The 25,149-nt window shown below is 37.4% G+C and overlaps 1 protein-coding gene across 5 annotated transcripts in view; it reads left to right on the top strand.

Moving 5' to 3' along the window:
• The first annotated feature begins 773 nt into the window (after nucleotides 1-773).
• The window catches only part of YAF2 (YY1 associated factor 2), a 74,742-nt gene continuing 50,366 nt past the window's right edge, over nucleotides 774-25,149 (top strand). The window contains exons 1-3 of one of the 5 annotated variants that reach the window (XM_081311698.1): nucleotides 774-1,265; nucleotides 1,692-1,817; nucleotides 3,389-3,767. In XM_081311698.1, the coding sequence (XP_081167824.1) occupies nucleotides 1,240-1,265; nucleotides 1,692-1,817; nucleotides 3,389-3,590 (354 nt within the window). In that variant the 5' untranslated portion in view covers nucleotides 774-1,239 and the 3' untranslated portion in view covers nucleotides 3,591-3,767. The other 4 variants (XM_081311695.1, XM_081311694.1, XM_081311696.1 and 1 more) reach the window with 4 other exon arrangements.

The following is a 25,149-nucleotide window of genomic DNA, read 5'->3' as shown; positions in this document are numbered from 1 at the left end:
TGTTTTATGAAGAAAAGCCATATGCAGGAAGGAGGTAGATGAGATTCATCTAGTCTTTTGTCAGGAGGCAGCTCGTCTAAATAGCGAGGTAAGTAAAATGCATGTAAGGATTTTGAGTACCAGGCTGAGGAGTTTGGGAGCCCTTAGTTCTTGATTACAGTGGTGGCATAATGTTAACTGCATTTTAGTTTTAATCTGGTTGTGGATTAGTGAATGCATTGGGGAGTTTGAACTGGAGCTTCTGAGGCCAGTTAAATAGTCGTTATGAGTCTAGTACAAAATGAAGGCCTCTAGCATGTTGAGGTAATGGGAGCCAGGAGGAAGGTATTCTTTCCGTTGTCAACACACAGCGTTCAGGGCATATGTAAACTCATTTTAAAGGATTATGAACACTCATTTTCTTTTAAAAGACTAGTGAGGCCCAAAAAGAAAAAAAAAAACGCTTTTGGGATTAAAACAGGGTTAAGCGCTTGGCTTTGTCATTTTCTAATTACGTAACCTAGGGAAAGTCACCTAATCTCTCTTGAGCTTCGGTTTTGTTTCTTCTAAATTAAAGATGACAATCCCTACTTGATGGAACACTCGTGGGCATAAAAGCAGACAGCTTTTGAAAGCATTTGGCAATGGCGCTCAATGTGGGTTTTCCCTTCCTTCAGGCGTCCTTGAGTCAGGTCCTGAGTAGCCAAAGGCGGCTGAGGTCAGGCAAGCGTTTCTACCTGGAGATCCAGCGCGGCCACTCCTGTCCCGAGCTGGGATGGCCTCCAAACGCCAGCCTCGCCTTCTACCAAGCTTCGTGCTGGATGACAGAGCATCCTCAATCTCTCGGGACAGACGCTTCGCCCGCACAAGGGCGCTGGAGCACGCGGCAGCGCGGCCAGCGTGGGTGCGAGGGGAAGCCGGGAACTGGGCAGCAAGGGCTGCGGCGCCCGAGGCCGCAGCGGCCACCCCCGCACGGTCCGCCCACTCGCCCGCTAACTCGCCGCGGGTGCTGGGCCGCGCTGGCCGCGTTTGAAGTCTCCGGCGCGGCCGCTGGTTGGCCGGCGCGGGTCACGTGAGCCGGGCAGGAGTTTCCCCGACAGCTGGAGGCTGCGTGGGATCCGGCGGCTCCTGAGCTCGGCGGTGCGGCCTTCCCCGCCCCCCTTCTCTTCCCCCGCCCGCTTCCGTCCGGCTTATTATCCTCCGTATTGACAAACAGAGCGGCCGCAGCGGCAACTCTGGGCGTGCGTTAGTAGCCGAGCGATGGGAGACAAGAAGAGCCCCACCAGGTAACAGCGCGTGGGCCCCGGGGCCCGGACTTGCAGGCGGCGGGGCCTTCGCGCGGGGCTCCAGGCGGCCACTTCGCTCGCCGCCCGGGCACCGGGGCGAGAACGGGGGCGGCGCCGCTGCTGCGCGAGCACTGCCGCGTGAGGGGCCGGCGTCGGCCGCCCCACAATGGAGCCGCGATGGCGGCGGCAGCGGCCCTAGCGGCAGCCCCCGGTGTCAGAGCGGTGGCGGCCGCGGCGAGTGCGGCGGGGCTCGAGCCCTCCCCTTTCCTGGTTCCCTCCCCCTCCAAGACGGAGCACTGCGCGCCGGGGACCTGCGGGGCGGGGGTCGCAGAATTGGGGCGGGGGGCGGGGGCGGCCGGGGCTCGGGCGCCGGGCGCGGCCTGCTGATGACCCCGCGCTGCGTCGTGTCCGGGTTGTGTCCTGCAGGCCGAAGCGGCAGCCGAAGCCGTCCTCGGATGAGGGTTACTGGGACTGTAGCGTCTGCACCTTCCGGAACAGCGCCGAGGCCTTCAAGTGCATGATGTGCGATGTGCGGAAGGGCACCTCCACCCGGTGAGTCCCGGGCCTGCCCCGCCAGCCGCCGGGGTCGCGGCGCACCGGACGCCCCTGCGGCTGCGGGCCCCTCCCGTGACACTCGCAGACCCGTCGGGAGCGGGCGAGACGGAGGTGGTGGCCGCGATAGGAGTCAGGTCACATCGATCGCGACCCACGCGATGGTTTGCGGCGAGGGGTAATTGAAGAGGCTGTAACGTTTTTTTCTTTTTTTTTTTTTTTGCTGCCAAGAGAAAATAAATTATTTAGGGAGGCATTAGTTCCTGCGATTTAATTCGTATCGCTGGGTATAATGTCTCCTCCCCACTCCCGGCATAAAAATGTTGACTGCATTGTTGTGTTAGTGTGCGGGGATCAAGAAGACTGAAATCCTCTTTAGGAGCAAAGGATGTAATTTAATTTTGATCCTCATAAAAAAAGTATCTTATTGTAGAATACATAATAGATTAAACCGCTTTTTAAAAACGTGTACGTGTGGAAGAGTCAGACCAAGGTTTTGTTTGGTGTGCTATTCCAGTTCTCTAATATTTTCTAAATAAGTATTTGGAGGTAAACCCAGTCACAGGAACACATTTTTACGCAAAGTATCCAAATATCTTTAGTTTGATTAAATAGCAGCCTGTTAAAAAAACAAGATAAAATGATATCCGCCTATTTTCAGTCTTAGTTTATGGTTTGTAAGCTTATAGTATTATAACTCTGTCTTTTAAAAAGCCACTTAAATGAATTAAGTGGATAAAGAAAGTCATCCAGGAAATTCAAAGTCAGGCGTTCTTGATATGCCAGCACTTAGTTAAAACAGTTCTTGGCCTTTAGAGGAAGGTGGCCTTTGAATTAATTCATTGTAATCGTGTGATTTATAGCTTAACATTTAGATAAGGTACTTATTTTGATATTTCAAAGTCTATTAGAATCTTAAATTCTCACAGTAAGCACATTAAGTTTACTGTTACTTTTAAAATAGAGGGTCTTTGTAATTTTGACATTATAAATATTCAGTAAAAGTTAGATTTCTAAAAAGAAGATATCCTGATGGTTTAAACACTTTATTAAAATTTTAAAACATAGGACCAGAAGTCTCAAATTTTAAAGATTTTCTATGTGAAACGACCTGCTTTTGACATGGTTGTCTTTTTATAAATCTTAGACTTGTATACATGAATTTTCATTTGAATTGGATAAAATATTTTGAACATTTTTCAGGATCACTATTAAAAAGCAAACTTTTAAACATTTGCTAAATTCAAGGGAAAATGAGAGAACATTCTAAAAGAAAAGAAAGTTACCTACTTGCTATTTTTGGACCCGTGTTTTAAGTATTTTGAAAAGAAGAGCATCATTATGTCATATGAGGTTGGATTTGGTTAAGAGTGTACTCATATATCTTTATTAGTGCTTTGTATTTTAAAAAATTCTCAAGAAGCACCATTTAGGAAATTTCTTTTTTGGCGGCAGGAACTTTAAATCTTAATCTCTGGTACTATATTGTTGCTTTTTGTTGTTCCCTCTCTATTTTCTTGTAGCAATTAGAAAAATACTGAAACTAGAAGAGCCTATATGTTTATTTGCAGGGACAGCAAGGAAGGGGGGAAGCTGTTGTCCTACTCCACAGCCAGTCTTGGTGTTAGAGGAACCCTGAGAAATAGAGTAGGTGGTGGCAGCTCAGAAGAGAAGAAACAGGCCGAATACCTGGCACCTGGAAGAAGAAGGATTATAGTGCACAGGGGAGTTGGCCCAGGACAGAGAAGTGGGCCTACTTTTAAAGAGGCTTGAGGCCCACATGGGAGCCCCTGACATTTTTTTACCAGTACATCTGAGCTCTTGTAGATCCCATTTTTAGTGGTGGAAACATTACTTGAGGAGCACTCAGAGAAGCATTGTCATTTGGATTGAAACTGAAGAGGCTCTGGGCAACCCACCAGAAGTCTAAGGGACACTCTGTTCCTAAAAGTAAGTGTTCTGCACTGTGACACCCTCTAAGCTTCTTCCTTCCTCTCTGAATTGTCTCTTTTCTTTTGACTTTGGCCCTGAGTTAAACCTAAGAGCTCTCATTTCTCTATTATCTGTTACTTTCCTACTGTTGTTTCTGAAATTAAGAGTGGAATCCATGTTTGGGTAGAACAATGGAACATGGCATTGTTAATAAGGCAGATAGTGATTACACTGCAAAATACTTCCCTCCCCAGTAATGTTAGGAAGACAGGAGTAAAGGACTGCAGAACACTATTGAGAAGCGAAAGTTTCAGTAGTTGAAAGAAGTAATTCTCCATAGCTGACATGATCATTAGCTGTGAGGTGATTTCAAGGATAAGGTTGTGGAGAGCCAGAGCTGGGCCTGGATAACTGTACAGCAGAAGGATGCAGTTTGCTGAAGACTTGTTTATGTGACAAACAGCCAGGATTTGAATCCTTTGGGTCAGACTGACCTCTGAACTAATTCTCAATTGCCAAATGTGAGGCCAAGTCTAAGTCATCCTAGACATTTGAAACATTTTTTTTTCCTTTTAAACCTTCAGAAAAGATACAGTCCATGATCTCTCTTTAAAGTCTTTACTGACATAAAATATATATTTTTTTCTTTAAAGAATACCTAGTTCAAATGCTTCACATTCCAACAGAAGACCATTTCCTTTGCCTATATCCTAGGGAGGTCATGTCAAGCTGTAGAATGAGGTTACATTCATAGCATGTCTGTCAGAATAAAATATGATTTGACATAGTTTCAATTCCTCAATTGTATTCTCAATTATATTCTTTTAAGTTGATGCCATTTCTGTGATTGAATTTCAATTTTGTATTTGGTGGCCTTTATTTAAATTTGATTAATCTCTTTTAAATCTAGAACCTAAATGACCTGAAATTTTCTACATTGTCCTTTTGTGAAAAACAGTAATAAATGTCAAACTGATAGGGAATATTAAAAAGAAAAAGCTACAGCAACAGATTATCATCAAAGGTGCTGCGCAGTCTTCAGAATCTGAAGTTCTTTTTAAGGCAATAAGTGTTCCAAATATAAACATAAGAAAGTAGAAAATAAAGAGCCATTATGAATCATCAGAGAAAATGAAATATTTAGTGTAGTCTGTGTGAAGGTAGAAATGGATATATAATAATTAAAACTGGTATCTTATTGTGTCTGCATTTAGGAATAGAAAATTATTGCTTACTTCACAGAACAAATATTTAGAAGTTAAAATGATAGAGTTGTTTGTTTTGGTTCTGCACTGTGATCTAAATGCAAACCTATAAAATAAAACCTAGTCTATAGCAGGTTTTTAAGTATAACAGGTAGTGTTATATTTTCTCAGGGTATGTTGTGATAGTTCCATTAGGTTCCTCAAAAGTGTTATTTTAGAAAGCTGTGGAAAAGATGACTTAGAAACCACTAGGTCTTGTTCTAGAAATCTGGTAACTGAAGCTCATATCTCAGAACTACTACAATAGCAAATATTTATTGAGCATCTTATACAAGAGTTGAGCTAGGTATTGGACATACAATGACGAACAATATATATATATATTGCTTTTGTAAAATTTAACGGTTTTCTTGTCAAATGAGAAGCACTTTGAGCTGGGTGAGGTGGCTCCCAGCAGCTCTGGAGGTTGAGGCAGGAGGATTGCTAGTTCAAGGCCAGCCTCAGCAATTTAGCAAGGCCTTAAGCAACTCAGTGAGACCCTTTCTCTAAACAAAATACAAAAAAGGGATAGGGGTTTTGGCTCAATGGTTAGTGCCCCAACTTCTTTATAAAGTGTTGTTTACAATTTAACACAGTGTTATGGTAAGGATTTGATTATTAAAGAAAAGAATTACTTTACCTTCTGTAAAATGAAAATAAACTGTGAAGTTCACATTTCAAAGAATCCCTAAAGGAACTATTATCTGATGAAAATCTTTTCATTATCACTGTTGTCTTGTCATACTTGTTTTCTGTCTTTTAATTTGAGGTTTGTTACTAATTCTCCTAAATCCTTGGTGTGGGAATGGGATTAAAAAAAAAAAAAGAGGGCCATCTAAATAAGCCTGCCTTTTTTTTTTTTTTTAAAGAAATACCTGATTGTGATTCTCAATCTTTTCTTACCCATCTGAGGAACCTTTCCAGCAACCACTAATTTGTTTTTCAGAGATTCCTTACTTGCGGTGGGGGCTGGGGGAGGTTTCTTGTTTGTTTTCTCTCCTCCCTTTATCTTGGATTAGAATACTCACAGGTTCATTGTTTATAGGAAATTGTGAAAGTGATTAGTGTTTGGAAAGTCTGTGGTAGTTGTTTTTGAAGTGTGGAATGAGGAACTGTAGGGGTCCCTTAAACCCTTTTAGTTAATTTATGCATTTCAAACTGTTTTCATAAGAACATTGGGCCATAATTTTCCTTTTTCACTGTGTCCACACATGTAGTGATGGTGCAAAAGCAGTGGTAGGTGAAAACAGCATTTTAGCATGAATCAGGGCAGTGGCACTAAATTGCCACATTCATTCTAATCTTTACCACCATGCCAGTGCAGTAAAAATAATGCCAGTTTCCCTTAAGAATATCCTTTATGAAACTAAGAGTTAGTAGTTTTATTAAGTCTTTGTCTTTAAAATATTCTGATGAAATGAAAAGTGCATGTGAAACACTTCTGTGGCATCCCAAAGTGTAGGGGTTGACTGCAAAGGGAAAGCACTTGAGAAGTTGCTTTTTTTCATAGAACATCATTTTTTTTTTTTTTTTGAAAGGCCATCTGACAAACTGGTTATTCAAAATTGGATATTTAGGGGCTAGGATATATAGCTCAGTTGGTAGAGCACTTGCCTGGCATGTACTAGACCCTGGGTTTAATCCCAACACCATGAAAAAAGAAAAAAGGTATACTTTCAAAATTGGATATTTAACAGTTAGTGTCTTAAAAATGGATACAGTAAGTTTTTTTCTTAAAGGAAACAACTGATACTATTTGTTGTCAATAATAAAAATGACAAATGTAAACTAGAATTTTTGAAAGCTTTTAATTTCAACAGTGAGTTTTAGAGCCTCTGAGTCCTTCCTGTGTATTTTTGTATGTATTTACTGTTTTTGCTGCATTGGGGATTAAACTCAGGGCCTCCCATGTGCTAGGCAAGTCCTCTGCCTCTGAGCCACATTCCAAGCCTTTAAAAATTTTTTAAGTTGCCCAGGTTGTTCTTGAACTGGGGATCCTCCTGCCTCAGTCTCCCAAGTTGCTAGTATTATAGGTGTGTGCCACTGGGTCCTGCTTTATTTTTTCATTTTTTAAGTTGTTTTATTTTTTTTCTTTTGAATACTTTAATGACTTTTTCTGATTAGTGATAATATCAATGAATGTAATTTCTGATATTTTATCATGAAATATGTCAACATTTGGAAGGGCTGCATAACTCTGAACCCATATTTCCTAAAAATCAATATGTGAGAATTCAAAACCATGCATAGATAATTCTTTCAAAGTACAAAATAGCAAAGGGTTTTAGGGGAATACTATGGAAACTTTGTTGTGTAGTTTTAGATTTCAAATTGCAACTAAACCTTTGGGAAAAAAACTGTCTTTAGTATCAAAGAAGAATATTTACAATTATTTAAGAAAAGGCTACTTAAATACCTTCTTCCTTTTTTTGATTACATACCTGTGGGAGTCCAGATTTTCTTCATATTCTTGAACCAAAATGACATATTGCAAAAAAAGTGAATGCAGAAATAGATATGACAATCCAGATGTCATGTATTAATCCTGATGTAAGAGGGTAGCAAAAATATACAGTGTCAGAGGCTGGGGATATAGCTCAGTTGGTAGAGTGCTTGCCTCTCCTGTATAAGGCCCTGGGTTCAATCCCCAGCACCACCACCAAAAAAAAAAAAAAAAAAAAAAAAAATACCGTGCCAGTTTCACACAAAATTATTTTTGGAAAATACAGATTTTTTTCATGAAAGTATCATTTAATTAATGTGATGTTTTATTGTTTGTTTGTTTGTTTGTTTATTTATTTATTTTTGGCTGCTGGGATTGGAACCTAGGGCTTGGTGCATGCTAGACAAGTACTCTACCACTGAGCTTACATGCCCTTAACCCCTGTTTTTGTTTCCAGTATAATAATGATAGATAAAATCCATGTAAACTAAAGCTCTTTAACTTTTAAGACTGTGAAGAGAACTTGAGTGTGTATGAAATGATGGTTTAGAATTTTATTAGCTTAGCTTTTTATACAGAAAAAATTGACTTCACCAGGCATTCTTTTTCTTTCCTTTATTTTTTACTAAATGAAGTTTCTCTGATAACTGGTGTTCTTCCTAATTGTTAAACTCATTGGCTGAATCTCAGTCTTCTTTCAAAGTCAACTCTGTGGTGTTTGATATTGCTATCTTTGTTTTTAAATTGGAACACTCCTTCTAAACTTTCCTTTTAAGTTTTTGAAATCAATTTCTGCCTAACCATGTTTTACTTCTCTATATTCCTTATCCTGTATGTGGCGTAAACTTCTTTCTGGAACCTAAGCTGAAACTATCATTGTCTCAGCTTTGATTCTAACTTCTTGTCATTCCTTATATACATCTATTTCTCCATCTCAAATCTATTCTTTTTTGAGTTTTTGTAGCTATAGTTCAGAAGTCATATATTATTTTTTTAACTGAACAAATTGATCTCTGGAATGCTACTAATTTTTTTTTTTGAAGACTATCTGGTAATGTTGGTCCCTACATATTAAAAAAAAAGTGGTCTGCTGTGGCTGCTGAATAATGATGAACTTCTAAGCATGACATTCAAGGCTATAATAATCTATCCCCAAATTGCCTTTCTGGTGTCATTTCCTGCTGCTTATTCTAATCAGTCCTGTGCTATATCATCGTTGAAGTATATTTATCAGATGATACTCCTAAAGAAACCCTCTGGAATTACCCTCTCCCTAACTCTAGTTAGTATTCATGTTGATTCTATGTACGTATGTATGTATGTGTGTATATATAATTATTCCTAGAGGATCTATATGTTGTAGTATAATTGTCTAGATTTTTATCTACTCTACAGGGAAGAGACTCTGATTCATTTTGGTATACCCCAAACTAGTAAAGTACCTGGATCATTATAGGTATATAAACTTTTTCAATTAATGTTCCTTTAGTTTTGATTTTCTTTTTTGATGCTGATATTGGTTTTCCAATAATTTTCAAAGATTGTGTTTGAAAAATACAGACTATTTTGTTCATAAGTTGTAGGTTTATATTAATTGTTTTAGCTTTATTTCAATGACAATGTTGTATATGAATTCCTTAGTACTTTAAAGGTGCAGCTTTGGAAAGTTGTTGTTATTCTTATGACCTCATTTGCAGCCACATAGGTCTTGTTATGAAATATAATTGTTGACTAAATTGTAAGTTCTCTTGTGAATGACTTTAAATTTAAGATAATTTTCCTTGTGAGCCTATCAAAAACTAAAATATGCTGTACGTAAATTTGTGGTATTTGAGATTAATTGAAAAATAGTTTAGCATTTGGATTTTATATTTGTTTGGACTGTACTGAATTTAAAATAAAATTGGAACTAATTGAATTTAATTATAATTAAAATGAAACTAAATTTTATGATTGAGGTAGTAATGTTTTGTCTATAAACTTGTACTTTCTTTATGAAGTACTTCAAACTGAACCCAGGGCCTTACATTGGCATTACCTCTGAGCCACATACCCAGCGCCAACTTGTACTTTTAAAAATAAATCAATATGCCAATTAGGAATGACTATATAGAAATAAGACAGACATTAGGAAAATAATGGATTTTTTCCTCATCTGCTTCTTCATATCCCCACCCCCACCCCTGTGCTAGGGATCAAACCCAGGGCTTTACACTGGTAGGCAGGCACTGTTCCACAGAACTGTACCTCTAACTTGGGTTTTTACTATTCTTAGTTTTTTATTTTAATTTTTATTTTACTATTCTTATTATCCAGGGTTAGGCTAACAGGATTCATTTTTTTAAGAATTGTATTATCATTATGCCTGCTGGGTGAACTCCTGCTTATTCTTTTAAGACCCAACTCACTTATCTATGCCCTGTAATATTCTCCTAGCCCATTCCAAACCTGCCTTCTTTTGTGTATACCTCTGAATGTGGCATCCATCTAGCTCCTGAATTTCCTCATAAACCCAAGGTTGATTTGTATCTTTTCTATGAAGCCGAGTATTCTAAATGTTGAATTAACCAGAAAGGAGAGGATGGTTCTTTGGTTAAAGCTCTTGGCTCTTTTAGTTCAAGGTGCATTTGTGATGCCTGTATTATAGCATTTATCACATTATCCTTCAGTTACATGTATTCATCCATTTCCTTGCTGCTCTTTGAGTTTCTTAAGTGAAATTGGAGTTTTTTGTTACTTTTTTGAAGGTGCTTGGCAGAATGCCTTGGAAATAATAGGTGTTCAATAGAGGTTTGTTGAAGCAGGTATATATAGATATTAGGAAAAAACAGGTTATTGGGTTTTTAAAAATACAACCTTTGAAAAAGTGGGAATTCTGATGTAGGATATATAAGTCACTATTTGCCCTTCCATACATATGAGTGCATTATTGGAAGTGGTAATGACAAAATCATAAAATTCTGCACAAGCTTATTGAGCATATATCATAGATCATGAACGATGCTAAGATGATAGAACTATGGATGACTTTGTTCTAGGCCTCTAAAGAGTTTGAATTCTGGCACAGACGATAGATGGTATTTGCAAATGATATACAGAAGGATTTTAAAATAAATTTTCAAACATAGTCCTAGTTTTTGAAGAAGACCCATTCTCAGATTAAGTATGAAATCGGTTTTTTTGACTTTGGAATTGACACATGCCTGTAATCCTAGCAACTCTGGAGACTGTGGCAGGAGGATCAAAAGTTCCAAGCCAGCCTGGGCAGTTTAGCCAGATCCTTTCTTAGCATCATGGCCAATATGCAGTTTGGTTGATTACCTTTCTCCCCTATGAAATTTCGGCCAAATGATAGTCTTTGAAAGGGCTGCTATTTCATTGCTGGTTAAAACTTTCTTTTTTGTATACAAATGTGTGTATATTTCAAAGAAACTGTTATTTTTTAAGATACTAGTTGTCATATAATTGAAGTAAGATTTCAGTAGATCAAAATTTTCTGCCAAATGTATTGCCCATATATCTAACCTTGAAGGAAAGAGGAATATGCAAAGAAACTTTACCCAAGTAGGCTAGTCTTAATAAATCTCTTTGTTGAAGAGAAAAGGATCCAAAAATAAATTAGTATTCAGAGAACCTAGGTTTAAACTAGAGTCTAATTCCTCTTCATCATCAGCCATATAGAGTGGCTTGAGGCCAATAAAAGGATATATAGGAGTGCATTTTGAACACAATAAAGCATTACACCAGTGCTTTGCCTATGCTAAATTTACATACTAAACACTTTAAAAATAATCTCACAAACCATCTCTTTTTTTTAATATTTGTTTTTTAATTGTAGTTGGACACAATACCTTTATCCCATTCATTCATTTCTATGTAATCCTGAGGATCGAACCCAGGGTCTCGCGAGGCGAGCGCTGTACTGCTGCGCCACAACCCCAGCCCTCACAAACCATCTTTGAGAAACAATTTTATAATAGGATTACCTTGTTAAGTTTAATGCCTCTTTCTTGTTGGTTATGTTATCAGTTACCTTCAATATGCTATTCAGGAGTTTGGTTTTGTTTTCCTTTTTTTTTTTTTTAAAGAGAGAGGAGAGGGGGAGGGAGAGAGAGAGAGAAAGAGAGAATTTATTTATTTATTTTTTATTTTAGTTCTCAGAGGACACAACATCTTTGTTTGTATGTGGTGCTGAGGATCGAACCCGGGCCGCACGCATGCCAGGCCAGCGCGCTACCGCTTGAGCCACATCCCCAGCCCCTGTTTTCCTTTTCTTTAAACATAATTGTAAGGCCTTTTTATCAGTGGCAGTAAATGGTGACCTTTGCCATTAAGGAATATATTTGAACAATTATTGTTATGTTAATTTTCAATTATTGTAGTTTGAGGGGGAAGTAGGAATTTACTTGTGTAATGCTTCACTGTGTTCAGGGTGGGTTCCTATTTAGCCTTCATTTGCTTATCAAACCTCTCTATACAGCTAGTGAGGAAGCTGGTCATCTAGTCACAGAAATATATTAGACCCTAGATTGAAACCCAGGTTGTCTCAACTACTGGTTGGTCTTTTCACCCTTTCTTCGCTGGTAAAGAGGTTTATAAAATTATCCTAGCTAGGTGAAATGTTTCTTTGCTTATTCCTCTTTGCTTCAAGGTCAGATATGGGCCATTATGTTTGGTAGAAACATTCTGTGGTGTATCAAGTTTTCATTCAAGGATTTAAGTGGGATTTTCAAAACCATGTATTTCCCTTAAGTAATTATCCCTTTTAAAAAAGTATTAGTAAATAATTCTTTCCAGCTTATAATGTTAGTGGTATTGCAAGTATATAAAATATTATGTAATTGTGACTTTATTCATTAAATCAAATATTTGTTGAATACTACACTGTTTCATTTATCAGCTTTCATGATTACTACTTAAACTTTGTTATGTGAGCTGTGATTGGTAACAATTTACTTTAAAAGATTCTGTATCGGGCTGGGGATGTGGCTCAAGCGGTAGCGCGCTCGCCTGGTATGCGTGCGGCCCGGGTTCGATCCTCAGCACCACATACCAACAAAGATGTTGTGTCCGCCGAGAACTAAAAAATAAATATTAAAAATTCTCTCTCTCTCCTCTCTCACTCTCTCTTTAAAAAAAAAATTTAAAAAAATTTAAAAGATTCTGTATCTATTTGGTAATTTTGTTTATTCTAGAAAGTTATAGAATTATCATTAGAGAATTCTCAAGCAAAGGAGCTTTCCAAGAGTCTCCAGGGTAGACATTTCCTGAGATAGACTACTTACTTTATACATGAAAAAGGATGAACATCCAGAAGCAGTAACACACACCTGTAATCCCAGTGACTTGGGAGGCTGAGGCAGGAGGATATGTAAGTTCAAGGCCAGCCTTAGCAATTTAGTAAGACCCTATGCAATTTAGGGAGACCCTGTCTCTAAATTTAAGTGCCTGTAGGTTCAATTCCTAGTAACCCTTCCTTCCCACCACCAAAAAAATTTAAACAGTCTTCAGAGGGTAGACTAAGGGGTTTGTGGTAAGAATGTTGGTATTAAATGTTCAAAATGGGTTGAGACCACTATTGTTTGCAAATCCTTCTTATTGGGATTTTCAGCTACCCTGGAAGATTCTAGTGCTAATGTTTTAGCAATCTTCTGGGTGGGATCTTCTCTTTTTTTTGGGGGGGGGGAATCATGGCTCTACCAAATGTCCTATTTATAGTAAAAAACACAGGCCAGAAAGATTGTGACTTGTTCAATAGCTGGTTAATGTGAGGTTCACATATCTGATTAGCCAGTCACTTTTTATTATCTTGCTGTGGTAGGAAGTAGGTTTGTCTAGCAAGTATCTCCTTAAGGATTTTTTCTTACAATTTTTCTAAAACTTGATCTAGTGTTGTACGTTTTGATAACTTCTAACATTAAACCCACTGCTTAGAATTAGAACTACATTGTTCAAATCTGTGAGCAGTATAAGTGAAGAACAAAATAACTGTTTTCCCTATGTTAATTGATATTTTGAGTTTAAATGTTAACAGACTTCATTTTGATGTCTTTTTCTTTTTTCTTTTTTTATTTTTGCAGTGCTGGGGATTAAACCGGTGACACTGTACCACTGAGCCATATCCCCAGCCATTTTACATTTATTGTTTTTGAGATAAGAGTCTCATTAAAGTGCCCAGGCTGGCCTTGAACTTGAAATCCTCCTACCTCATCTTCCCAAGTAGCAGGGATTATGGGCATGAGTCACCATGCTCTGCTTGCTGGTTTTCTATCAACTTTACATAGCATTTTTCTGTGATGTTCTTTGGAAATATGCATTATAATTTAATCTTACCATCTTTCACTTAATTTAATGCAGGGTTTTATTATACATTCAAGTTTTCAGTGCAGGAAAGTACCTGTTTTACTTGTACATATTTCTTTTTAATTTTTTAAAATATTTTTTTAGTTGTTGATGGACCTTGATTTTATTCATTTACTTATATGCCACACTGAAAATTGAACCCAGGGCTTCACACATGTGCGGTAAGCACTCTACTACTGAACCACAACCCAGCTCTCATTTTTAATTTTTATGTGTATTCATTATGAAAATGTAAAACAAAAGAGCAAAAGCAAACAATTTCAAATTTTAGGAGTTCTCTACAGTTATGCAGCATTGTAGTTAAGAGTGTGGACTCTGGAACTCTATTCTGTGGGTTTAAATATTGGTTTCATCATTTACTAGCTGTGTAATCTTGTGAAAGTCACACAACTTTTTGAACATCAACTTTTTTTTAACTTGTGAAAATGAAGGTTATGATTCCTTATAGTTATTATGAGGAACAGTGTACTTATTAGCACAGTGTGTGGTACATAGTAAATCCTCAAAAAACTGTTAGCTAAAGCAATCAAATATACAAGTGGTGATACAGTATTAGATGTCCATGTAGGGGTATATAACAGTCCAGATTGTAAAACATTTGGGTTCTAGTGAGTAACTTAAAAACCAAAGCATAAGAGTAAGTGTTTTTTTCTAAAAATAGAATTTTCCACAAATTGCTTCAAGGATATTTTTATCTTCATCCTCCTTTATCTACACCCTGCTTATCACCCCCCATGTCTGTGTGTGTGTGTGTGTGTGTGTGCGCGCGCGCACCCCACACACCTGCTTGTGTTTGTGTGTGTTGCCTAGTGTCCTGATATGGACTGTCACATAAACTCTTGGGCCATATTAGTAAGTTTTATTATGTAGGAAGTACAGTAGGAGTGGGAAGCAGTGTAATGAGTAGACTTAAGAATTCAGCAGGGCATTTCTGTATATCAGCGACAAAACTTCTGAAACGGAAATGAGGAAAAACACTCCATTCACAATATCCTCAAAAAAAAAAAATACTTGGGAATCAACCTAACAAAAGAGGTGAAAGATTTATACAATGAAAACTACAGAACCCTAAAGAGAGAAGTAGAAGAAGATCTTAGAAGATGGAAAAATATACCCTGTTCATGGATACGCAGAACTAACATCATCAAAATGGCGATATTACCAAAAGTTCTCTATAGGTTTAATGCAATGCCAATCAAAATCCCAACAGCATTTCTTGTAGAAATAGAGAAAGCAATCATGAAATTCATATGGAAAAATAAAAGACCCAGAATAGCAAAAGCAATTCTAAGCAGGAAGTGTGAATCAGGTGGTATAGCGATACCAGATTTCAAACTATATTACAGAGCAATAGTGACAAAAACAGCATGGTACTGGTACCAAAACAGGCGGGTGGACCAATGGTATAGAATAGAGGACACAGAGACTAATCCACAAAGTTACAACTATCTTATATTTGATAAAGGGGCTATAAGCATGCAATGGAGGAAGGATAGCATCTTCAACAAATGGTGCTGGGAAAACTGGAAATCCATATGCAACAAAATGAAACTGAATCCCTTTCTCTCGCCATGCACAAAAGTTAACTCAAAATGGATCAAGGAGCTTGATATCAAATCAGAAACTCTGCGTCTGATAGAAGAAAAAGTTGGCTCCGATCTACAGATTGTGGGGTCGGGCTCCAAATTCCTTAATAGGACACCCATAGCCCAAGAGTTAATAACAAGAATCAACAAATGGGACTTACTTAAACTAAAAAGTTTTTTCTCAGCAAGAGAAACAATAAGAGAGGTAAATAGGGAGCCTACATCCTGGGAACAAATTTTTACTCCTCACACTTCAGATAGAGCCCTAATATCCAGAGTATACAAAGAACTCAAAAAATTAGACAATAAGATAACAAATAACCCAATCAACAAATGGGCCAAGGACCTGAACAGACACTTCTCAGAGGAGGATATACAATCAATCAACAAGTACATGAAAAAATGCTCTCCATCTCTAGCAGTCAGAGAAATGCAAATCAAAACCACCCTAAGATACCATCTCACTCCAGTAAGATTGGCAGCCACTATGAAGTCAAACAACAACAAGTGCTGGTGAGGATGTGGAGAAAAGGGTACACTTGTACATTGCTGGTGGGACTGCAAATTGGTGCGGCCAATTTGGAAAGCAGTTTGGAGATTCCTGGGAAAGCTGGGAATGGAACCACCATTTGACCCTGCTATTGCCCTTCTCAGACTATTCCCTGAAGACCTTAAAAGAGCATGCTACAGGGATACTGCCACATCGATGTTCATAGCAGCACAATTCACAATAGTTAGACTGTGGAACCAACCCAGATGCCCTTCAATAGATGAATGGATAAAAAAATGTGGCATCTATACACAATGGAGTACTATGCAGCAATAAAATATGACAAAATCATGGAATTTGCAGGGAAATGGATGGCACTAGAGCAGATTATGCTTAGTGAAGCTAGCCAATCCCTAAAAAACAAATACCAAATGTCTTCTTTGATATAATGAGAGCAACTATGAACAGAGCAGGGAGGAAGAGCAGGAAGAAAAGATTAACATTAAACAGAGACATGAGATGGGAGGGAAAGGGAGAGAAAAGGGAAATTGCATGGAAATGAAGGGAGACCCTCATTGCTATATAAAATTACATATAAGAGGTTGTGAGGGGAATGGGAAAATAAACAAGGAGAGAAATGAATTACAGTACATGGGGTAGAGAGAGAAGATGGGAGGGGAGGGGAGGGGGGATAGTAGGGGATAGGAAAGGTAGCAGAATACAACAATTACTAATAGGGCATTATGTAAAATTGTGGATGTGTAACCTACGTGATTCTGCAATCTGCATTTGGGGTAAAATTGGGGGTTCATAACCCACTTCAATCTAATGTATGAAATATGATATGTCAAGAGCTTTGTAATGTTGTGAACAACCAATAAAAAAAAAGAATTCAGCAGATGAAAGCACCATGTCTATTTATTTATTTATTTATTTATGATAGTGGAATGTATTGCAATTCTTATTACACATATAGGGCACATATCTCTGGTTGTATACAAACTAGATTCACACCAATTAGTGGCTTCATACCTGTACTTTGGATAATAATGATCATCAAGTTCCACCATCATTAATTACTCTGTGCCCCTTCCCTTCCCCTCCAACCCCTCTGCGCTATCTAGAGTTCGTCTATTTCTGCCATGTTCCCTCTCTGTACCCCACTATGAATCAGCCTCCTTATTAAAAAAAAACCCAAAAACATTCTGCATTTAGTTTTCAGGGATTGGCTGACTTCACTTAACATTATCTTCTCTAACACCATCCATTTACCTGCAATTGCCATGATTTTATTCTCTTTTATTGCTGAGTAATATTCCTTTGTGTATATATTCCACATTTTTTTTTATCCATTCATCGATTGAAGGGCATTTAGGTTGGTTCCACAGTTTAGCTATTGTGAATTGTGCTGCTATAAACATTGATGTGGCTGTGTCCCTGTAGTATGCGGTTTTTAAGTCTCTTGGGTATAGACCGATGTTGAGGGCCACAACCAAGTCAAGATGGCGCCTGGCACTTTGCCAGGAGGAGTGGTTTGTGAGCCATTAAGATGATGAGGATTCCTTAATGACTGACTGCTGTATCTAGATGATGTTAATTAAGTTAAGCTGTGTGTAATTAGTTGGGTATATATACCTCTGCTGTCCCGTAATAAAGCGGCTCCGGCTGTTTCAATCTTCACAAGTTGCTTGTCACCTCCCGGTTATTTGCCCAGCCAGACTGCGGCAGACCGAGAAGGACAGCTGGGACAAATAGTGGTTCCATTCCTAATTTTCCAAGAAATCTTCCATATTGGCTGCACCAATTTGCAGTCCCACCAGCAGTGTATGAGTGTACCTTTTTCCCCACATCCTCACCAACGCTTATTGTTGTTTGTATGCATAACAGCTGCCATTATGACTGGAGTGAGGTGAAATCTTAGAGTGGTTTTGATTTGCATTTCTCTTAATTGGTAGTGATGATGAACTTTTTTAAAAATATATTTGTTTATTGATTATATATCATCTTCTGAGAAGTGTCTGTTAAGATCCTTGGCCCATTTATTGATTGGGTTATTTATTTTTATGGTGTCTAGTTTTTTGAGTTCTTTATATACTCTAGTGATTAGTGCTCTATCTGATGTGTAAGGGTAAAGATTTCCTCCCAAGATGTAGGCTCTCTATTCACCTCACTGATTGTTTCTTTTGCTGAGAAGAAACTTTTTAGTTTGAGTCCACCCCATTTATTGATTCTCAATTTTAATTCTTGCGCTATAGGAGTCTTATTAAGAAAGTTGGGGCCTAATCCCACATGTTAGAGATTAGGGCCTACTTTTTCTTCTATTAGACGCAGGGTCTCTGGTTATATTCCTAAGTATGCAGGGTCTCTGGTTGTATTCCTAAGTACGCAGGGTTTCTGGTTTTATTCCTAAGTCCTTGATCCATTTTTAGTCAAGTTTTGTGCATGGTGAATTTTGTTGCATATGGATTTCCAGTTTTCCCAGCACCATTTGTTGAAGAGACTGTCTTTTCTCTAATGCATGTTCTTGGCACCTTTGACTAATATAAGATAACTGAAGTTTTGTGGGTTAGTCTCTGTGTCCTCTATTCTGTACCATTGGTCTACCTGTCTGTTTTGGTGCCAATACCATGCTGTTTTTGTTACTATTGCTCTGTAGTGTAGTTTAAAGTCTGGTATAGTGATGCCACCTGCTTCACTCTTCCTGCTAAGGATTGCTTTAACTATTCTGGGTCTCTTATTTTTCCAGATGAATTTCATATTTGCTTTTTCTGTTTCTATGAGGAATATCATTGGAATTTTGATCAGAATTGTATTAAATTTGTATAGTGCTTTTGGATATATGGTCATTTTGATAATATTAATTCTGTCTATCCAAGAGCAAGGTAGATCTTCCCATCTCCTCATCTTCCCATCTTCTTTGACTTCTTTCTTTAGGGTTCTGCAGTTTTCATTGTAGAGGTCTTTCACCTCTTTTTTTTTTTTTTTTTTTTTTTTTTGCAGTGGTGCAAGCCTTTATTTTTTTTTTCAGATCTTAAAACAAATTTATTTTGCATTACAATTCTTAATACACCTTTACACCACAATTTATCATGTCTTTCACCTCGTTTGTTAAGTTGATTCCCAAGTATTTTATTTTATTTTTTGAGGCTATTGTAAATGAGGTAGTTTTCCTCATTTCCCTTTCTGAGGATTTGTCACTGATATACAGAAATGCCTTTGATTTATGGGTGTTGATTTTATATCCTGTTATTTTGCTGAATTCATTTACTAGTTCTAGAAGTTTTCTGGTGAAATTTTTAGGGTCTTCTAGGTATAGAATCATATCATCAGCTAATAGTGCCAATTTGAGTTCTTCTTTTTCTATGTGTATCCCTTTAATTTCTTTTGTCTAATTGCTCTGGCCACTGTTTCAAGGCTGATGTTAATAGAAGTGGTGAAGGAGGGCATCCCTGTCTTGCTCCAGTTTTTAGAGGGAATGCCTTCAATTTTTCTCCATTTAGAATGATATTGGCCTGGGGCTTAGCATAGATAGCCTTTATGATGTTAAGATATGTTACTTTTATCTCTATTTTTTCTAGTGTTTTGAACATGAAGGGGTGCTGTATTTTGTCAAATGCTTTTTCTGCAGCTATTGAGATGATCATATGATTCTTATCTTTAAGTCTATTGATGTGATGAATTACATTTGTTGATTTCCATATATTGAACCAACCTTGCATCCCTGGGATGAATCCCACTCGATTGTGGTGTGCGATCTTTTTGATATTTTTGTATTCGATTTGCTAGAATTTTATTGAGAATTTTTGCATCTGTGTTCATTAGAGATATTGGTCTGAAGTTTTCTTTTTTGGATGTGTCTTTGCCTGGTTTTGGAATTAGAGTGATATTGGCCTCATAGAATGAATTTGGAAGTGCTGCTTCTTTTTCTATTTCCTGAAATAAATTGAAGAGTATTGATATTAGTTCTTCTTTAAAGGTCTTTTAGAACTTGGCTGTGTATCCGTCCAGTCCTGAGCTTTTCTTGGTTGGTAGACGTTTGATAACATCTTCTATTTCATCACTTGAAATTGGTATTTCATCCTGATTTAATTTGGGCAAATTATATGACTCTAGAAATTTGTTGATGCCTTAAATATTTTCTATTTTATTAGAGTACAAGTTTTCAAAATAATTTCTAATTATTTTCTATTTCTGTAGTGTCTGTTGTGATATTTCCTTTTTTATCATGTATGTTAGTGATTTGAATTTTCTCTCCTTCTCTTTGTTAGCATGGCTAAGGATCTGTCAATTTTATTTATTTTTTAAATTTTTTGTTTTATTTGCTGTAGTTAAAAAAGTAAATATCTGTTTTTAAGGTAGGGATTGTCAGAACATGGTAATGGTCTTTTCCAGACTGCTGCATCTTCTGTATTATGCTGATTCGTCTGTCCTTTATTCCCCTTTCACAAATTCTTTCTTGGTCTTTATGATTGCTTAGGCATTATCCATCTCAGAAAGAGCTCTGTCCCTAGGCCAGAATAAATGTCTTTTAAATTAATCTTAAAGCATTTCATAACAAATGATGATTGTATTTACACAGTGTACTGAAAATATATTGGTCTTGTTTCTTTTTCCTCCCTGAATTGTTCTTTCTGAGGCTAGTACGCATTAGTCCAAGAATCAAATTTCGTTTACACCCATATGGCTTTTTGGCAATGATTAAAGGTGATAAACGATATAGTAAATATAGTGTAAGTCTTAGTTAATCATGATGATTGTAAAAGTTCTCAGTGCCTGTGTCACAGTACCTATCAATGTCATAGGTACTGATAATGCTTAACTGAATTGCAAAGACCTTTGTTATTTATTTGATTCTGCTGTTGTTTTAAACTGTTTTCACTTCTGTTTTTTCCTAAGGAACATTTATCAGAATTAAGTTCTTTCATAATCCTGTAAGTTGGAAGGAGTATATTTAATTGTGCACTTCATATTTGGTTAAAAGAACTTACATCAGCCTATGTTACCTGCATGTTCAACTTTTTTGGCAGTTTTTAAAAAAATTTTTTTAGTTGTTGATGGACCTTTATTTTATTTATTTATCTATATGCAGTGCTGAGAATGGAACCCAATGCTTCACGCATGCAAGGCAAGCACTCTGTCACTGAGCCACAAACTCAGCCCTTCAGCAGTTTTTAAAATGTTTTCTTTTACTATCAGTGCAATGCATGATTGGAACTACTGCCACTAGCATTTAATTCTATCTTATGTTGTTCTTCCTTGTTTGTTGAAGCTTATTTACAAGCAGAGAAACCATTTACTTGTCATTTAGTACTAGTAGTAGTAAGCCATTGCAGCAAGCTAGTCAGGAGACAGGAGTGTCCTGAGCAAGGGTAATGCCAGTGAGGAGAGGGAAATGAATGTATTAGATGTGTCTAGGAGAAAATTTATAGGATTTGATGGTTGATTGGATCTGGTTATAAAATGTAGGAAGTTGGGTTGTATAGCAGGGAGGAATCAGGATGAGTACAGGATTTTGGCCAAATTAAGCAGGAGCTTGAATCATGGTACTTTATTGCCCAAGGAAGAGTGCTACAATTAATTATATAGTAATACCTATCTTTCAGCTTGTACTTTGAAAGTTGGCTCTTGATTGTAGCTACAGAATGTAATTAATGAAAAAGATACTTAAAATATTGGGTTTATCTTGGTAAGAATATTTTAAGGGCCAAAGGTATAGCTCAGTGGTAAAGTGCTTGCCTAGCATGCAAGAGGCTCTGGGTTTAATTACTGGTGCTGCAAAATTTATTTTTTAAATTGGTAAGCAAATATATAGTAACTTTTAAAATCTTGGAAAATTGCAGTTACCTGTGAAGGATCATGTATGAAGAAACTTATCTTCTCTTTTTAGGAGGGGTGAATCATAGAACTCTTTATTGATTAACTAACCAACCACATCATGGTACATTTTATAAAACCATTTTTGATCTATAAAGCAATAGCTGTCTCTGCAGGACACTGAATTTGATATAATTTATGATGCTTAAAGATTCAGGTTTTATGAGCGCTAAGTAAAAAGCTATTTGCAGCATAGGCAGTATAAGAGGGGAGTAGCTAAGACTCTAGAACTGAATATCACTGAGGGGTTTGTGAATTTTGAAAATAATTTAACTATCCATTAAAATGGAGATTATGGGGCAGATGATGGGCTAGGTAATGGAGTTAGAAAGGAGAACAAGATATCCCTGCCCTCTTGGAATTTAAGTCCGAATACAGAATACAAGCAAAATAATTGCAGATTTTGATAATAATGGGAATTATTTGAAGGAGGTAGATTACTCTGAGGGGGTGTCATAAAAGCTGAAGGTAAGAGAAAGTGTTGATGAAAAGAGTACTGGTTAACAGCAAATTTAAAACCCCCCTTTTTTTTAAAAAAAAAAGAAATTGTTTTATATGGAGCAAAGACTAACGTGGTAAGGCAGGGGTGGGTGACATCAAACAAAGCCAGAGAAGTAGGTAGACTACAGATCACAATTTAGTCATAAATGATACTACATTTAGACTTTGTTGGAAATGTAACAAGAAGCCATTGAGTAAAGAGAATGGACTGGAAGGATGCAAGAGTGGAAATAGAAAGGTGAGTTAGACTGTTCCTCTAGTTAGGTGGGAGATAATGGAGCATTAATATTTTGAAATTAATTTAGATACAATGGGTTTGTACCTTACTGTTATTGATGCTTTAGTGTATGGTTCCATGAAAAAGGTGATTAATGAACAGCCATTGAAGATTTTTTAAAAGTGCAGCATGTATATGTACTTTGTGTGAGAGAGTAAGAGAAAGGGAGAAGAGAGATAGGTATGTACATACATGCACACATACATACATACATGCATGCAGTGGATCAAACTCAGGGACTGCCTAGCATGTTAGAAAACTGCTCTATCACTGAGCTACCACCTTGAACCCTGTATGCACTTTTAAAGTGATAGTGCAATTAATTATTTTAAAGTCATGATTAACAAGAGCCTAGTGAAGTATAATAGAAGAATTGCTGTTTTAAAGTTTTTTAAATTCATTTGGAAATGAAAAATGAATAACTTTTAAAGGAAAGAAAATGAGGCATTTAGAGCTACTCTTTAAGTTATAGTAACTATTATTGACTTGAGACTAGTGAAATTTATTATTACAGAAGAGAGCTATTGTTTTATAAAATCAGTCTTACAGAGAAAATATTTTACTCATATTTTAGAGATGATTATTAGGAATTGATTTGAAAACTAATGCAGGGCTTCAAAATCTGGACAGATTAATTTTTTTTTTAAAGGAGGGAGAGAGAGAGAGAGAGAGAGAGAGAGAGAGAGAGAGAGAGAGAGAGAATTTTTTTAATATTTATTTTTTAGTTCTCGTTGGACACAACATCTTTGTTGGTATGTGGTGCTGAGGATCGAACCCGGGCCGCACGCATGCCAGGCGAGCGCGCTACCGCTTGAGCCACATCCCCAGCCCATGAGATTAATTTTAATATATAGTTTTTCCTATCTTTTCTCTCACGAGGCTGCAGTTCAGGTGTCAACCAGAGTTGCAGTTAACTCACGGCTCACTTGAGGGCAGATCCAATTTCAAGCTCACTTAAGTGGATTTTAGCAAACCTTAGAACACATGTTTCTGTCTTTCGTGACTGTTGACAGGTTTGGCTGTTGGTCAGAGACATCAATATCTTGTCACATGGGCTTTTTAATAGGGCTTCTCTGAACATTGGTAGCTTGTTTGCCCTAAAGGAAAGTATCTGAGACAATAATGCACCCCCTCCCAAAAGGAAGTCACTTTTTATCTACTTTTGGAAGTGATAGCAGTTTGGTTTCTGTCTTATTCTAAAGGAATGCTTTCTTGTTGGTTAGCATTATTAGAATTCACACAGGATAGATTTGAATACAGCATCTTAATCTCTGGATTTTTTTTCTAAGCTATTCCAGTAAAATTCATTTTAGCTGGTTTTGTGGAATGAAGATAACCACAAGAAGTACTTTTCAGTGCCAGTTTCTAAGTGACCCTTTTGGTTATCTGTGTCTATTCTATAAATATAAACAAACATGTAAGATCTTTGTGCTACATACTTACTCTTCAGTGATTAGAAGTTAAGGAAGAATCTAATAGAAAAATTAACTAGATGACTCTTTTTTATATTTATAATTGGAAATGGAGGTCTTTGGAGGGATTAGTCTGTTTCTATTATAGTGAAATGTCTGGAGCTTGGTAATTTATAAAGAAAAGAGTTTAATTAACTCACAGTTTGTAGGTCAAACGTCTATGATTGGGTGGCTCCATCTGTTTGACCTCTGGTGGGGCCTCATGGTAAATTGTATCATAATGGCAAGAACAAGTGCAAAAGAGATCACATGGTGATATAGAAAACCAGAGAGTAAGGAGGGGTCAATCTTGCTCTTTTTTCTTTTTAATTTCATTCATTAACTTATTTATTTTTAATTTGTTCTAATTAATTATACATGACTGCAGAATGCATTTTGACACATTGTACACAAATGGAGCACAACTTCTTCATCTGGCTGTACATGGTGCAGAGTTACACTGGTAATGTAATCATACATGTATATAGGGTAGTAATGTCCCTCTCATTCTACCATCTTTCCCATCCCCACAGCCCCTCCCCTCACTCCCTTCTGCACAATCCAAAGTTCCGTCATTCTTCCCTACCGCCCCCCCCATTATGGATGAGTATCTGCTTATCAGAGAAAACATTTGGTCTTAGCTTTTTTGGGATTGACTTATTTCTCTTAGTATGATATTCTCCAGCTCCATCAATTTACCTGCAAATGCCATAATTTCATTCTTCTTTAAGGCTGAGTAATATTCCATTGTGTATATATACCACATTTTCTTTATCCATTCATCTGTTGAAAGACACCTAAATTGGCTCAGTAGTTTAGCTCTCGTGAATTGAGCTGCTGTATAAACAGTGATGTGGCTTTGTCACTGTGGTATGCTGAGTTTAAAGTCTTTGGGTATAAACTGAAGAGTGGGATAGCTGGGTCAAATGGTGGTTCCATTCCAAGGTTTCTGAGTAATCTCCATACTGCTTTCCATAGTGGCTGTACCAATTTGCAGTCCTACCAGCAGTGTTTGAGTGTACCTTTTCCCACACATCCTTGCCAACACTTATTATTGCTTGTATTCTTGATAATCACCATTCTGACTAGAATGAGATGAAATCTCTTGATTTGCCTTTCTCTAATTGCTAGAGATAATGAACATCTTTTCATATATTTGTTTATCGATTGT

This window comes from Spermophilus citellus (assembly GCF_964194105.1).
Source record: "Spermophilus citellus genome assembly, chromosome: 10".
Taxonomy (NCBI): Eukaryota; Metazoa; Chordata; class Mammalia; order Rodentia; family Sciuridae; genus Spermophilus; species Spermophilus citellus.
Note: the sequence above shows the minus strand (reverse complement) of the source record. Positions and strands in the feature narration are given on the sequence as shown.